At 37.5% G+C, this 17,123-nt stretch overlaps 1 protein-coding gene across 7 annotated transcripts in view; it reads right to left on the minus strand.

Moving 5' to 3' along the window:
* LOC100026608 (phospholipid-transporting ATPase ABCA3-like) overlaps positions 1–17,123 on the minus strand; it is a 268,136-nt gene that overhangs the window by 86,629 nt on the left and 164,384 nt on the right. For all 7 annotated transcript variants that reach the window (XM_016423876.2, XM_056806544.1, XM_056806543.1 and 4 more), the window contains 3 exons: positions 13,164–13,374; positions 11,307–11,457; positions 8,555–8,653 (listed from right to left, as the gene is read on the minus strand). In XM_016423876.2, the coding sequence (XP_016279362.1) occupies positions 8,555–8,653; positions 11,307–11,457; positions 13,164–13,374 (461 nt within the window). The remainder of the gene's footprint in view (positions 1–8,554; positions 8,654–11,306; positions 11,458–13,163; positions 13,375–17,123) is intronic.

Consider the following 17,123-nt stretch of genomic DNA (forward strand, 5'->3'; position numbering starts at 1 on the left):
CTTTTTTCTACAGTATCACTCTCATTTTTAGTAATAATTCCTTTTGTATTTCCACCTATTTCCCTAAATTTTATGGTGTAGTTCTATACTGTCTCTGTGCTTGATCTTCCTTTGTCTAATTGACATATATTCATCAAATACCCATTTATTTTTTCACCTCTACCTTCATATTAATATAATTTTCTCATGCATTCTAGTTATGAGAAAAAGTAAGTTCCATCACCTTCTTCTTTTCCAAACAAATATAGGTATTCTTTCTACCTCTTGGGTATTAGGGACATTGGCACCCAGGCAATCTGGAAAATGTGCATAAAATTCTTTGACCCTCCCTTTGTATCAGAGAAGAAATCTCAATTTTAAAATTTTCTTATATGGACTATATTTACAGTACCTTATTGTAAAATCTGTGTTAAGTATTTAGTCATAGGCTATTTATAAGTCAATATTAAGATACCTCTACATTTCTAGCCTTTGCATGTCATCATCTGTTGGCTTTCTCATTCTTTTTTTTTAACCCTTACCTTCCATCTTAGAATCAATACTCTGTACTGGTTCCAAGGCAGAAGAGTGATAAGGACTAGGCAATGGGGATCAAGTGACTTGCCCAGGGTCATACAGCTAGGAGGTATCTGAGGCCAGATTTGAATCTAGGACCTCCTATCTCTAGGCCTGGTTCTCAATCCACTGAACCACCCAGCTGCCCCCCTAGCCCTAACTAGGAAGTTACTTTCTTTCTTGAGCTTTTGTACTTCCTTTTTCATATGGCCAATTCTATTCTTTAGAAAGTTGTTATCTTCAGTGTTTTTGCTTCCATTTCCATTTGGCACAGTCTAGTTTTTATGGAATTATTTTCTTCAGTGATCTCCCTTCCCCCAAGCTACTGACTTCTCTTATTATTTGATTTTTAAGTTTCTTTTCAAGTCCTTTCAGGGGTTCTTTTGGGGCCTGATACTCTTTCACATTTTTCTTTATGGCTTTACATGTTTCCTTTCTTGGCATTGCTGTACTCTTTTGCGTTTGTGTTTTAATTTTTCTTGTCACTAAAGTAACTTTTCAAGGTTAGGTTTTTTCTTTGTCTTTTAAACCAAATTTTCTAGTTATTTTTCCCCATTACTTTATCTATCTATTGAGGTTATTCTCTGCATGTGGAGTAGAAGTAACACTTTTCAAAGTTTGCAGTGTAGTCTTATCTGGTAGTTGGGGTAGGCCTGGCTGTCTTTGGGTCCCATATACTGTACTTCAAGGTAGTGGCTTTGTTGGCTTGCTGTGGGACATTTCAAGATGTTTTGTCCAGCTAGATTTCACTCTCTATGCTGTCAGTTCCCTTGTTGTCTTATGGGCAAGGTTATTTCCCCCCTTCTTTGATACTTTATTGTCTCTGGCCACACAGCTAGCTCTGGATTTGCCCCTACTCTCCTGCTTTATTACCTTGGGACATGTGAAAGTGTGTTAGACTAGTACTCTGCTTCTTCCATTGTCCTAGGCTGCATGGATTGCCCTGGGTTGCTCCTCCAATCTTAAGTGCATTGGGCTATTCTTTGGTTCTGCCACTTTACTGCCCAGGCCTGTGTGGAAGTGCATTGGGCTGGTCCTCTGCTTTGCTGCTTCTTTCTCCTGGCCCAGTGACTTGTTTTGGACAGGTCTCCCTGCTTTGGCAGTTTGTCCTCTGGTCATGTGTTAGGCACCTCCTTTTCTTTCTTTTGAGGCAATTTATTTTCTTTGTGTGTGTGTGTGTGTGTGTGTGATTTGGGTGGGCAAATTGTCCCTACTCTACCATCTTAGCTCCCAACATGTGTGTTCTTTCAAGTCCATAGATTCATAAATTATCTCTTCTTGTTCTTCCCCAGGAGAGTTGCTTTTGAAATCATATAGCTTACATTTTCTTCTATGTTCTTAATAGTCTTACTTTGTTCTAATATTTCTTTCTGTCTCATAAAGTCATTGACTTGTGTTTGGTCTAGTCTAAATTTTAGGGAGGTTAGCTATGTTCTACGATTTTTTGTTTAAAGGTATTTTCCTTCTAATTCTTTCTGTCCAAAGTTTCATTTAATTTGTATTTTTTCCCTTTATTATTTCTAATAGTCTTATTTTGGAAGACAATTTTTCTTCTTTGAGTCTCTGTTTATATTTGCTACAGAGTTAATCTCTCCTTCTAGCTTGGATTTTTGGCATCTCAGCATATTATACTTTTACACAGTAGTCTATTTTTGCTTATTCCTTCTTCCAACTTTAGTTTCCAAATGGGAATTATATCCCAAAGTTGATAAGAAATTCTTCATATACACCAAAACATGGATAGCAGCATTTTTTTTTTGTGATGAAAAAATTTGTAAACAAAGTAGAAATCCATTAGTTAGGGAATGGTTAAATAAATTGGAGTACATAAACCTACTGGAATATTCTGTTATAATAATATGATGAACACAGAAAAGCATGAAAAGTTTTATATGACTCAATGTAGAATGAAGTAAAAAAAGCCAAGAAAACAATATGTACAATGTTATAACAATGTAAATGGAAAGAGAAACCACATACACAAAAATAGAAAATTAATGTTGGACATGTTTTCAGTCCTTTTTCAATGTATTGATTTGTTGGGCTGATTTTTTCCCCTCTTTCAAAAAGAAAATACTATGCGTTATATGGAATGGCCTGCTGGGATGTGGAGATGGAAGGATACTTTATGGTGTAAAAAATGAAAATATATACATAAAAACTAAGATATGCTATGATATTTTATTTGCATATTTAAGACCTATGTGGTTACAAAATTTGTGATATGTTTTTAAGTTTATTTGAAAACTAAAATATTAGCTTAGAAAATTATATGAAATGTGTTATGATAATTGTGATCATTCTTTTGTAAAGAAATGGGATGCCACTACAAAAAATATAAAGACCACTAACTTAAGGGGAAGATAAAAACATACAAGAGCAAATCAGGCAAGGTTGGCTAAATGGTTCTCCTATGAATGAGGGATGGTACAGGAGGAGAAATACAAATCAACACTGTGATATAGATGAAAAAGACCTAATGTAATATTTGGCTGAATAGAACAAAGTGGCTAATAGTGCAATTGTACTCTGCATTAGTAAACTATATTCAGTTCTGACTATTAGTCATTCATTTAACAAAGCTTTAAGCAGCTATTATGTTCAAGGTGAATTTAAAGAGGATCACTGGAAAATTATTTAATCCAAAGAAGATGATTACTGTGATGAGTAATTCTTAAAACCTTAATGTATAAGGAACTAGGAATGTTTATTTTTGGAGAAGATAAAACTTGAGATGTTATGTAAAAGCTATTCTAAAATGTTTGAGGAGCAGTCATGAAGTGGAGTTAGGCTCATATGAGACTCACATGTACTTATAAAGGATTAGAAGATTATTGAGAGAATTTACAGAAGTGGATTTTTGTGCAGTAAAAGTAAAAACTTTCTAATGATTGATGTAATTCCAAAGCAGAATGAGTTACTTAATGTAGTTACTCATTAATGAACATTTTTAAGGAAAGGCTAGATGACTATTTGTCTGTCAGAGATATAGTAGTGAATTTATGAATATAGTATTAGGATTAATTCAAGAACAGTTTAAACACAAATGAACTGAATATCCACTTAAAAGACTGAGATTGTTCTTTTGGAACTTGCCGAAACTATGAAGAAAAGTGTTTTGTGTGAAAGTCTTAAATAGTTTGACATTTTTGCTTTTTGTTTTCCTAAATAATACTGAGGCAACTATGTGGCACAGTGAATAGAGTACTGGACCTGATGTCAAAAAGACATAATGTGAACCTTAAATGCAGCCTGATGCTATACAACACTGAGAAAGTCACTTAACCTGTCCATTTCCTTATTGGTAAATGGGAATAACAATAATACTGTATATATTCCCAGGTTGTTGCAAGGATAAAATAATATTGGTAAAGCCCTTAGCAAAACATACATTATGTTAATGTTACTTATTCTTATTTTTTAAAATATCAAATTCCATTTCAATGTTGAATATTTGGAAAAAAAACTTTTCCTTGAATTGAATTAGTGGAAGTGATGTAACTGAATGATTGAAGTTACCTTTAGTATGGATTTAGGGAAAATTGATACCTATCAAACAATCAAAATAATTTTTTGAATACTTAGTGTGTGTATGATCCCTAAAGAAGTATGTCATGGTACCTGATCTCAAAAATTTTTTTTTTAAGTTTAGTTTAATGAGTTTATAGTTAGTTTATAAACATACACAGAATAGGTGGGTATATGTATAGATATATACACACATATATATGTATGAACATATGTAGATATATAAATGATATCATATAATATCGGGGTATATGGGGTGCTCAGGGAGGGGTAGTATCTCTGGTATGGAGGGCTTGTCATGCCCTTCTAGGGCAGCTCTCCAGCCTCTGACCCTCACCTGACACCCAGCTCTCACTTGTGGCTCCCAGTAGCTGCTAGCATGCGGCAGCAGCCACATCCAGGGCAAAGGCTTCGACAGGCTGGCTAAAACTTGTGAGGGTAGCCATTGGGTGGTAGACCCCTGGTGAACCAGGGCTTTGCTCACCCAGCATGTGAAGACTGCTTCGGCAGAACAGGCGGAAGAAACCAATAAGAAGGTTCAACGGCTGAGATGGCGATGCAGCAAAGCACTGTGGAGTGCTTAGGGCGTGTTGGAGCACAAAAGACAACATGGCCATCCAATTCAGCTGAGGAAGTCTCCAGGTGTAACGACTTTTCGTGCCACTGGACCCAGGCTTCCGATGCCGAGAGAGTGGGACTGTCTCTGTGCATCAATTTTTCCACTTAAATCTCCTTCACGCACAAGTGTCTTTGTGCACACTCATCTATCCTAACCCCGTCCACCCTCTTCAAGACCTGCGGCGATGGGGGAGTGGTGACGCAACAGGTGGAGGTGACCACTGGCAGTTGTAGTCACGATCTTGCACGTAGGCGGCCCACGAACCAGTGGTCGCTCGGCCCTGTATGGCAGCAGGGATGTTCGGCAGCATCCTGGGCGACTGAGCAACCCTCTCTAGGACAGTACTGCTCACCCTAATCAAGGGAGGGGACTAGAAAAGGTGTCCCAAACATTGCCTGCCCTACAAACACCCAGTCAGCATACCGCGGTCGAAATCAAAGAAAATAAAACACAAAGAAACTCCTACTAGGAGCATGGAACATCAGGACATTACTTGATAGAGAGAATACCCCCAAGACCTGAGAGAAGAACAGCTCTAATCGGTAAAGAACTTGCGCAATATAACATCGACATCGCAGCCTTAAGTGAAACACGCTTACCAGAAGAGGGATAACTCAGCGAACCCACCACTGGATACACCTTCTTCTGGAAAGGTAGAGCCTCAAATGAAGACAGAATCCATGGTGTTGGCCTGGCTATCAAGACCAGTTTGCTCAAACAGCTGCCAGACTTGCCTGTGGGCATCAGCGAGAGGCTCATGAAGATCCGTTTGCCTCTCAGCAAAGACCAGTATGCCATGATCATCAGCGCATATGCCCCTACACTGACCAGCACAGAGGAGACCATTGAGCAGTTCTACTCTGACCTGAGTGCCGTCCTGCACTCAGTGCCCACCAATGACAAGCTGATACTACAGGGAGACTTTAATGCCCGCGTTGGACAGGACCATGAAAGATGGAAAGGAGTTCTCAGCAAACACGGTGTGGGCAAAATGAACAACAACGGCCTACTGCTACTCAGCAAATGCTCAGAGTTCGAACTCACCATCATGAACACTGTGTTCAGAATGGCGAACAAATATAAAACAACGTGGATGCACCCACGATCAAAACAATGGCATCTCATTGACTACATCATTGTACGCCGGCAAGATATCCAGGATGTACAGATCACCAGAGCCATGAGAAGAGCTGAATGCTGGACAGACCATCAATTGGTTAGAGCGACTCTTCAAATGCGCATTGCACCTCGCCATCCAAAATGTGCCCAGACAGTTCGTGCATTTTACAACGCGAGTCATCTTAGAGATCCATCTTATTTGCAAACATTCCAGTCCTGCCTGTACAACAAGCTATCTGCCAAGGGACCACTCACTGGAAGCTCAACCGAGAAATGGAACCAATTCAGAGACGCAATGAAGGAAACATCAAAGGCAGTCCTAGGCCCCAAACATCTCAACCACCAGGACTGGTTTGACGAGAACAACACTGCTATTGAAGACCTATTGGGCAAAAAGAACAAAGCCTTTATGGAGTGGCAAAATAACCCAAACTCTGCTCCTAAAAAGGACAGATTCAGGTCTCTCCAAGCCACGGCACAGTGTGAGATCAGGAAGATGCAAGACCAATGGTGGGAAAAAAAGGCAGAAGAAATCCAGCGCTTTGCGGATACAAAAAACTACAAACAATTTTTCAGTGCCCTCAATACTGTCTATGGGCCATTAAAACCCACCACCACTCCCTTGCTATCCTCTGACGGTAACACTTTCATAAAAGATAAAAAAGGCATCAGCAACAGGTGGAAAGAAACTTCAGTCAGCTTCTCAACCGACCCTCTTCAGTCGACCAAAGCACCCTTGACCAGATCCCCCAAAACCGCACCATTGAACAACTTGACGATCCTCCTTCAATAGAGGAAGTCCAAAAATCCATTAAACAAATGAGAGCAGGCAAGGCACCCAGTAAAGACAGGATCCCAACCGAGGTGTACAAGGCCTTAAATGGAAAGGCGCTCCAGGCATTCCACATAGTGCTGACCAGCATATGGGAAGAGGAAGACATGCCCCCAGAACTCAGAGATGCCTCCATCCTAGCCCTGTACAAGAACAAAGGCACACAAGCAGCCTGTGACAACTTCCGGGGGATCTCACTATTCTCCACTGCCGGAAAGATCCTCGCCTGTGTTATACTCAACAGACTCCTGTCTTCTGTTTCAGAGCAGAACCTGCCTGAATCACAATGTGGCTTCTGACCAGATCTTAGCACCATCAACATGGTCTTCATGGTGAGGCAAATGCAGGAAAAATGCCTTGAGCAGAACCTGAGCCTCTACATTGTGTTCATAGACCTGACAAAGGCATTCGACACAGTGAATAGGGACACATTGTGGGTGATCCTTAGCAAGCTCAGTTGCCCAGCAAAATTCGTCAAACTGATCCAGCTCTTTCATGTCGACATGACAGGGGAAGTCCTATCTGGTGGAGAGACTTCTGATCGCTTCAACATCTCCAATGGCGTGAAACACAGCTGTGTTCTCGCTCCGGTACTATTCAACCTATACTTCACCCAAGAATTACGACATGCTGTGTTGGATCTAGACCTGGGCGTCTACATCAAATACCGACTGGATGGCTCACTATTTGACCTTCGCCGCCTGACTGCAAAAACAAAGACAACAGAGAGACTCATCCTGGAAGCTCTCTTTGCAGATGACTGTGCTCTCATGGCCCACCAAGAAAATCATCTCCAAACCATTGTGGACAGGTTCTCCACCGCAACAAAACTGTTTGGCCTGACTCTCAGCCTCAGTAAAACAGAGGTGCTGTTCCAACCTGCACCAGGGAGGCCAACGAACCAGCCGTGCATTACAATCGACAGCACGCAGCTTTCTAACGTCAACACTTTCAAGTACCTGGGCAGCACCATTGCCAACGACGGTCCCTAGACCACGAGATTAATGCCAGGATCCAAAAGGCCAGCCAGGCACTTGGGAGGCTGCGCTGCAAAGTCCTCCAACACAGAGGTGTTTATTACTAGGGGGTAAGACAGGGCTATTTCTCCTAGTCAGAAGTTTATTGAGTTGGCTAAAACTTGTCCCAGGGAATGTGAAAATTTATGTAAGGCTTCAAATAGGCTTCACATATTCTTCAGATAAGAATCCAAAGGGAGTCAGGGTTCTAAAAGCAATTTGACTCACTTTGAGGAAGGATACCAATTCGCTTTAACGTTGAGTTATCTTTGAGGCATGTAAGTCTCTCTCAATCAGTCCACCGTGAAGCTTCTAAATGTAGTTTGGTCTATAATTTGACTTAGTTTACCGTTAGAGTCTATTTAGGCAGGTCTGTTTCTTTATGAAATTATGATTCTATTTAAGCTTGTTAAACTTTTATGACTTAAGGGGATACACAAGAATGCTATGTATCAAAAATTATTTCCTTATCTCTTTGACATAATTTTCTCTATAAAGGCTTGTCAGAAATTCCAATCTTTGTTCAGTTATTGTTCTACTTCCTGAAGCTGTGCGTAAGCATAATAAAACCTAAATTTTTAATCTGTATAATTTTTGCATTGTGGTAAATTTGACATCAGTAACCTACCCACCACAAGATCTCAAAGAGGGTCTCCCATAACGTTTCTTATTTCAGGAGAAAGGAATCTCACAGTTAAATTTCCAGTACTTGTCTTTTCAGATAAAATTAACATAGGACATCAGTATCTTTTAAAACTCAGTAAAATTTGGTTACTCTAGTTTCATGAAGTGGGGCCAAGATTTACTCCTAAATCCATACATGATTCAGGAAGAGGGGATGGGAGAAGAGCTTGATTTCCTGGGCTATACCCACAAATTACTCACTTAAGGAAGACTTCCTCCATAGTTGTAACAGAGGTCCCAAAGCTAGCAATACCTAAAGATTTCCGTTTGTTTTCTAGTTCAGTAAACAAATCTTCAAACCTAGAAAAAAGCAAAGAGAGAGAAAAAGTGCTGTTCTGGTTTATTCTAGTTGAATTTTTAACAGTTTGGTAGTGTCATAATAATCCCCCCCCCATGTGACAGAAAAAAAATTCATTCATTGGTTCTTTATTACAACACTGGAATTTTGTGCATGCATTGTAAGCTAGAAAGGTAATGGAATATTGTAGGAGGAGATAATGAACAACTGTGGTGGGACCTTACCATAACCAACTACCTAAGCAAGTAATTTTTCTTTATGAATAGGTTGGATAAATGGCTACATCTGGTTAAAAGTAATTGTGTAATCAGTAACAGATGCCAATCATTTTCTCATCCAGGGAGAAAAATGGGGGCGTCTCTTTAAAGAAAAACTCAGGCATTGTACTAGAGGGAGAAATACTTGCAGAAAAATCGCCACTTGTGTGGAGATCTGGAAAAGATTTGCTCTTTTAAATAGCCTGGCCAGATCAGTTGAAATCTAGATCTCATGAAACTTTATTCAAGATGAAATTAAGGGAAGAATAGAAAACTGATGAACACTGACAGAAAGTCATAGAAATTGGACAAATTTAGAATTTATATATAATCAATGTGCCTGCAATAACCTATAAGTTTATATTCTGTATCCTTAAACTCATTATGACTTTAATAGTTTATTGAATTTGTGAAGACTTTTCTAGAGGTTAGTATTCTTATGTGGTGGATAGTGGAGAGAGGGGTTTGTCAGATGAATGGAACCATATTCCCAGGATCTTAAAATTTAGGGTTGGAAGGAATTTTAGAACTCATTTATTCTAATCCCTGACAGCTAGGTGCTCAATGGATAGAGCACCAGAAATAGAGTCAGGAAGAAATGAATTCTAATCTGGCCTCAGGCACTTAGTACCTGGCTGCCCTGGGCAAGTCACTTAATCTTAGTTACCTGTTTCCTCATCTATAAAATGAGCTAGAGAAAGAAATGGCAAACAGCTCCAGTATCTTTGCCTGATTAAGGTGCAAAGAGGTTAGTCTCTGTATGAAGGATCCTCAAACCCTCAATTTAGGGCAACAAAAGCCAGAAATATATAGTGATAAAAGAGCAGAACTCGTATTTGCTAATTTATGTATGGTTGGATATGCTGGTCTAGGGAAATGTTAAAATCTGATAATTTAATTAGATCAGGGAGAAATAAAGCTCAGTTAGCAAAAAAGCCCCAAAACATTCTGGTACTAGATCTCACATGTGAACCAACAGATCTACAATATTTCCAGAATTTAATAAAAAAAGCTGAATATGTCAAATAAGGTTGAGAAAAGCCTCAACATTTAAAAATTGAACTTTCTCAAAGAACCTCTCTTATAATCACTTGCTGAAATCTGGCATAAATATCATACTTGGCTGACAAGGAAGGCTTCCATAGTATTCCAAACCATAAGCCCTATTTCTAAGGTTGTTGACTAGACCTTCTGAGAAGATGGCAGAATAAGTAATGCTTTTCTATCTAATTGAGAAACAAATAATATTACTAGTAATTAAAAATTTACTGTAAAAAAAAGTTCTGCAATATCAGAAAATATTAAGTTATCAGGTAACCAACTACCCAAAAAAGAAGTGAAAAACTCCAAAGGACAAAGTAGACAATTTACAATTTAAAAGAAATAGTGATATTGTATCCATCTAATTAACATGCTAATTAGCATATGGTAATAATTCTGTTATAAAAAGAATTAAAATTAAATATTATAATAAGTAATATAAGTATCTCAAGGTTAAAGAGAAAAAATAAAAATAGCACTTAAAAAAGACATTAAGATTAATTACAATAAGCCAGCATAGTTATAGAGTTAGCAAAAATGAATAGCTTTAATATCTATTAAAAGGGTATTAAAAATAAAGTTTAACTATATTGAATATAAAAGTTGTTTGAATAACTTAGAGAAATTTATCTTCTTATCCTTCCCTAAAATGTTTTAAAAAATCAATTCTACAATAGAAATAAAAGTGAAGAAAACAAAAAACTTCATCAAAAAAGAGAAAACCACATGGGGTGAGAAAATAGTAATTCATTTAACAAAAAATAAAAATTAAATATGGGTGGATGAAACCTTCTTAAGAAAACTCTCCATGCAATGGCTTGAAAATAAAAAAAAATCCTACACAAATAAGAAAGCTGGTATATGCAGTGTTATATCCAATTAGTTTTTTCAATTTTCTTTGGAAGATACATGATCGTGCTGACGTGTAGAAAGTTTAAATATGAATTTTCAACTTCTAAATTTCCTGACTGGTTGGCACAAAGTAAAGGCAGGAATGGGGGCAGGTAGGTGGTGCAGTGGATAGAATGCTTCCTGGAGTCAGGAAGACTCATTTTCCCAACTTCAAATTTGGTCTCAAACACTTAGTAGTTGTATGACCCTGGGCAAGTCACTCAACCCTATTTGCTACTGTTTCTTCATCTATAAAATGAGCTGGAGAAGGAAATGGCAAACCACTCCAGAATCTTTGCCAAGAAAATCCCAAATAGGGTCACAAAGAATTGGATATGACTGAATAACAGAAAAAAGGCAGAAACCCTGGCTTATCAGGATGCTGAGGTGTTATGCCTGAGGAAAACAGGGAAAGTAACTAAATAAAGTATAAATATCATCAGCCCAACACTCTCTGGATTCATACTTGTGAGCATCCTCTTTGGGTAGGATAAATGACAACTCAGCTCCAACATTACTCTCCAAAGTGGCATTTGGTACAAACTGATTAATCAGTTGGGAAACTTTCTTTATTTGACACTGAGGTTCCTTCACCATGATCAAGCGGTATCCAGCACCTGAAATAATTTTAAAAATCAAGTGAAAGCTTTACTTTTTACATTACCCTTGATATACCACATTTGGTAGTTACAAGGAAAAGGGAAATAGAGAGTCATATAAAGTTTGGCTACAATTGTAAAAAATGCTAAATCTCCTCAGATGGTGAATGTTAAACACAAGTCCTAACCTAGAAAGAGTATTTTCATGAGAGTATGATCAAGCAGGTGAGGAAAACCTTTGATATAAGTTTAGCTATTTGGGAGTTTGAGTCAATATTCTTCATGATAATTTCTCTAAGGGAATAGTACCTATCTGGGGTTTGGTACTAGGTCTAGAGGTAGCAGAAACTGGAATTCTAAAGAAGTAAAGCTTTGATTCCCTCTGTGGATGTCCTCATTCTCATTCACCTGTGCCTTGTTTAGGTATTGTTGCCAAGAGTTTCTTTATACTTTACTATAAAAGAAAATTATTACGAAGTTATTTAAATTTTTTTTAAATATATGAATTGCAAAGAGTTATTCCCAACTTAGAGCAAGATTTAAAGAAATATATCACATACATAAAAGTGAGGGACCTTCTCACCAATCTTTTGCTAATATTAATGACTAATTTAGTTCTATTTTAGATTTAGACTTTACTAGTATAAACATTGTATATGAAGTCATGAGAACATGATTTCCCTAAGGATTGCAATAGAGAGAAAAAAAGTGAAGAGCTGAGAACTTAGACTGAAAAAAGACTTACTATTATGAGATTAGGAGGATAAAGGGAAAAAAAAATAGGTCCGTAGGAAAGGTAGGAAGGAGATCAGGGAAGAGAGAATTTCCAAGAGTAGAATGCTCAACAATACCTAAACAAGGCACAGGTGAATGTGCCTTTAAACTATCCTGGTGTTAACCAATCTTGAAGAATAAATTAACGATATCACCTTTTTGCTTAAAAACATACACTAGCCTCCTATTACAGTCTACTGCATAAAATAAAATCCAAATTTAGCTTTCAAAGCCTGTTATAACTTAGTCTTATATTTCTATTATTCTTTTTTCTATTCTTCCTCCTTAGAATACTGGTTTCCTTATTGATTCATAGAACATGCTTACTCTTACCTCTATAAATTTATATTGTTCTCTTCATAAAATTCCTATTCCTTTCCCTTCTAACAACCTAAGCAGTATTTGTTCTATAGTGTAAAATTTAAGTCTCATTTCCATTGTAAAATCATTCTCTACTATTCTATTTCACAATGATCTTCTTTCTAAAAATCTTACAAAACAATACAAACATTTAATTTTGTATACTATATTGTCTCTTAAATGTTTCATGAGTCTTGTCTCTCCAACTAGACTGTGAGCTCTTCTAAAGCAAAGACTTTGAGAATAAACTATTTACTTCCAGAATCCACCTTTTCCAAAAACAATGCTGAGAAACCATATCCTTTCATTAAAATATTTGAATTGGTCCACATAGTGACATGATCTGACTGACTGAAATAGAGGGTACATATATCAGAAAATAGTAGTAAATAAGTTTGGATAGTTAGAATGGAGCCAGATAACAGAAGATGAGAAAGTTTAAGCTGAGGAATTTAAATCCTATACAAGAGGAAATAGGAAACGATTTTAGTTTTTTATACTGAGGAAATTCATTAAGAAAATCCTAATAAAGAAAGATAAGTTGGCAGTAGTATGTGGGTAGGATCTAAAGGGGGAAAAACTGGAGAGACCATATTTTTTTTTGAGGAAAAGTGAAGAGCCACAGCACTGTAGGCCTCCCTTGGCCATTATGGCAATGCGGTCACCAAGCAGGTCAGCCTCATCCATATGGTGGGTGGTCAGTAGGATGGTGCGTCTACTTTTCTGCTTCTGAAGGAGATCCCAGGTAGCCCTTCGTGAGATCAAATCCATACCAGATGTAGGTTCATCTAGCATCACAACCTACAGGCCAGAAAGAGAACTTTGGTAACTGGTGCTATATCATATATGGAATCTCTTACTATGCATGGAGCACAACTTAGATTTGCTCTTCTGGTTAAAGAGACAAAGTGGTTGAGTCATATATCTGATTGCAGATAAATACAGGTTAAGTCAGGGCTAGACCTTGGAAACCTTATTACCAGATCACATAACATTATATTTCTTGTTGTTTTTTTTTTTTAACTCAGCTTCATTTTAACAGCTGCTACTTGATCTGAATACCTTTTACAGTGGTAGTAAACAATAGTTTTACTTTTCATTACTCTACTATATTACTACAGCTGATGTTATCTCAAATATATCTTCTAATAATTATAAATATGGGTTTGGGATATTATTTCTCTCTCATTCCTTATGCTATTCTGGTGCTGATATCTAATTGGTTTTATAATTGGTCCAGTGCTGAGATATTGCTTCCTTTTGCTGAAGCAACTATAAGAGGGGGTAGCTCTTATATTCCATCTGTAATATTAATATTCTGTAGTATGTCTGTGGTGGCTAAAAGTTTAAGATGGATATTAAAAAGGTATAATGTGTTTGGCTGGACGACTTTTGGTATTGATGAATTATAGAATATGGTTAATGCATTACAACTGAAACTGGATAAAATTGAAACAACGTGTGAGGAATTGATGAAAGTTACTGGTGTGGTAAAGAATCTAAAGCAATAGGAACTAGTGAAGCTTGCAGGGGCTAAACAACAAGCTCCTACAAAGTGAGAACTAGAGGCTGAGGCTTTGGAACATAAGCCAGTTACAATGTGTCCATTGAGAGAGGTCTCTTATGTTACAACTGACCAGGGCATTGTGCTTATTAGAAAGCACAAGAATTTTACACAAGGAGAACTGGAATCCTTAAAGAAATGGATCCCTAAATATGAAGATGAGCCAGTCCAAGTTGTAAAAGAGCTAGAAAGAGTTATCAGAATATATAATCTGAATTACCAAGATTTTGACCTTCTTTTGGATGAGGCTTTAACTAAGAGGGAGAAATAGCAGATTGTAGAACAAACAAACGCCAATACTGCTCTTACTCCATGGTTGCCTGTGTATAAAGATCTTAAGATAAATTCTAGGAATGGCAAGGGAGTCTCTCTTAGAAACCATGAGAGCAAATTCTAAGCACCCAGGGACGTGGTCAAAATTTGAGAGACTGAGGCAAGACAAAGGGGAAACACTAGCTAGCTTCCTTGACAGGATTGTTGATTGTGGGGAACACTGGCATGGCCTAGATGTACTATCTGAGGAAAATGTAAGTCACATAAGAAGCCAATTCATCAAGAATGCCTGCCCAGTGGTGAACCAATTTTTCAGAAGCAATTGCCTGAACTGGTTCACCATGGGTCTTGGTGAATTAAAAAGAACAAGGACTTACTTTTACCAGGATGAGTTAGATAGGCAAGATGATAAGACTGAGGTAATTGATAAATAAAGTATACAATTGAAGGAAGCAAACAAAAAGATTCAAGCAAGTGAGAAAGAGCAGGTTAAGACTGTTGCAGTCCTGCAGTCTTATAGGCCTCCAAGGCATGTATATAATTCTAGAGAGAACAGGCAAAATCCTCCAAGGAGCTATTTATGCAATCAACTTGGGCACATGATGAGGGAGTATAGATTCAGGGGTCAATTTTCAGCTCAGAATAGGGGAAACTGAGGCAATGTCTATAATACTGGTTATAATGGTTATAGATAAAATTATTATGGTGTAAATAATGGATTTAATAGTAATGTATATACTGGAAATAATTGTTGTAATCATGGTTGTTTTAATGGTACCCATCAAGCTCCAGACTTACAAAGCATGCAGGATTTCATCAGAACAGGAGAACAGGTGGCTGGGGGGGAATACCTAGAAAGGTGATTTGCAAAAGGGAACCTGCTTAGCCTACAGGTGTGATCAGGATGGTATGATTAAATTAAGTTTATATACTGATTATAGGAAAGAAATTGTTAATGATACAGATGTAAAAGAATTTAAAAATGAGATAATTAATGAAAATGATAAAATAATTAATGTAAATAATGTAGATGAAATAAATAATATATATAATGTAGAAGTAGATGAAATTGTAAATGTGAGCAATGGAAATATGAAGAACAATGGAAGATGTAGTGAGTCACAAAAATCCTGGCAAAATGATAACTGTGTGAAAACATGGGACAGGGATATAAGAGTAAATGGGGAGATGGAAGGCAATGGATAGAAACTAGGGATGCAGTTTCCTGATCCTGATGTGCTACCTCCTATTATTCAAATACATTCTCCACCGAGTAGCACAGAGTCCTATATTACTCTGAAGGTGGGGAAATAGATATATTGCCTTGTGAATACAGGGGCTTCTAAATCTGTTCTGCAAACATCCCCAGAAGATTGTAAGGCTATGGGAACTATGGAGGTGGTAGGAGTGACTGGGAGACCACAAAGGGTAAAGAAGTTGCAACTCAAAATGGTATCATTGGGTCCTTTATCCATATAACACTCTTTCTTGCTAATGCCCAATTCACCTATGAATTTACTTGGGAGAGATCTTTTATGCAAATTAAGAGCAACTATTCAATGTATACCAACAGGGGATATATCTTTAGAACTTCCTGAAAGAGCTCTGAATCTTTTCCCAATGTTATTCTTAGATGCAGTTGGAAAAGAGAAAGAGTTTATCCTATACCTGAGATATACCAGAACAGGTATGGGCTTCTCATTCTATAGATGTTGGTCTATTAAAATCTGCAACGCCAGTTAAAGACCAAAGGAGATCCTCCACCTTGCATAGCACTATCCCCTAAGCAAAGAGGCAGTAGCTGGTATCATTCCTATTACAGAATCATCACTGAAATAAGGCATTATAGTCCTATGTATTTTGAAGTTTAATACACTCATACTCCCAATAAAGAAACCAAAACTGGATGAAAATGGGAAATCATGTTATTGATTCGTACAAGATTTAAGGGCTATTATTGACTGTGTGGTTAAGTCCCACTCAGCTGTTCCAAGTCCAGCCACAATTATCTCTTCAATACCAAGCAGTGCCAGATATTTCACAGTGGTAGATTTATGTTCCACTTTCTTCTCAATACCAACACACAAAGAATGACAAAAGATATTTGTTTTCACCTGGCAGGGAAGTTTCTGTTGGAGTTGTTTGCCTCAAGGGTTCTTCAAATGCCCATCTCTCTTTTCACAAATCCTTAATAAAGATCTAGAGACAATCAGATTTAAAGACAGCAAACTTGTCCATTTTGTGGATGACATACTTTTAGCTTCTCCCAGTGCTAAAGTATGTTTGAGGGATAGCAAATTTCTTTTGTATGAGTTGTGTAAAAAGGGGACATAAGGTATCTAAGGTGGAACTTCAAAGGTGCTTACTGAGAGTTGAATATTTGGGATTTGTTTTATCTGGTGGTTCTAGAAGCATTTCCCCAAAACATATAGCAGACATCCAAAAGCTAAGTGCCCCAAAGACTAAAAAACAGCTAAGAGCCATACTGGGGTAACAAGATTCTATAGACAATGGATCCCTGCATATAGTGAATTGACCAAAGCACTTACAGATTTAACAAAAGATGCAGAACCTGAACCACTTGAATTACAGCCAGAACATCTACAGGCTTAAAACTTAAAACTGCAAAACTTAAAGAAGAAATTCTTTCTGTTCTAGCACTTGGAATTCCAGATTATGAAAAAACCTTTTGTGCTATTTGTTCATGAATGGA

Source organism: Monodelphis domestica, chromosome 7, assembly GCF_027887165.1.
Source record: "Monodelphis domestica isolate mMonDom1 chromosome 7, mMonDom1.pri, whole genome shotgun sequence".
Lineage (NCBI taxonomy): Eukaryota > Metazoa > Chordata > Mammalia > Didelphimorphia > Didelphidae > Monodelphis > Monodelphis domestica.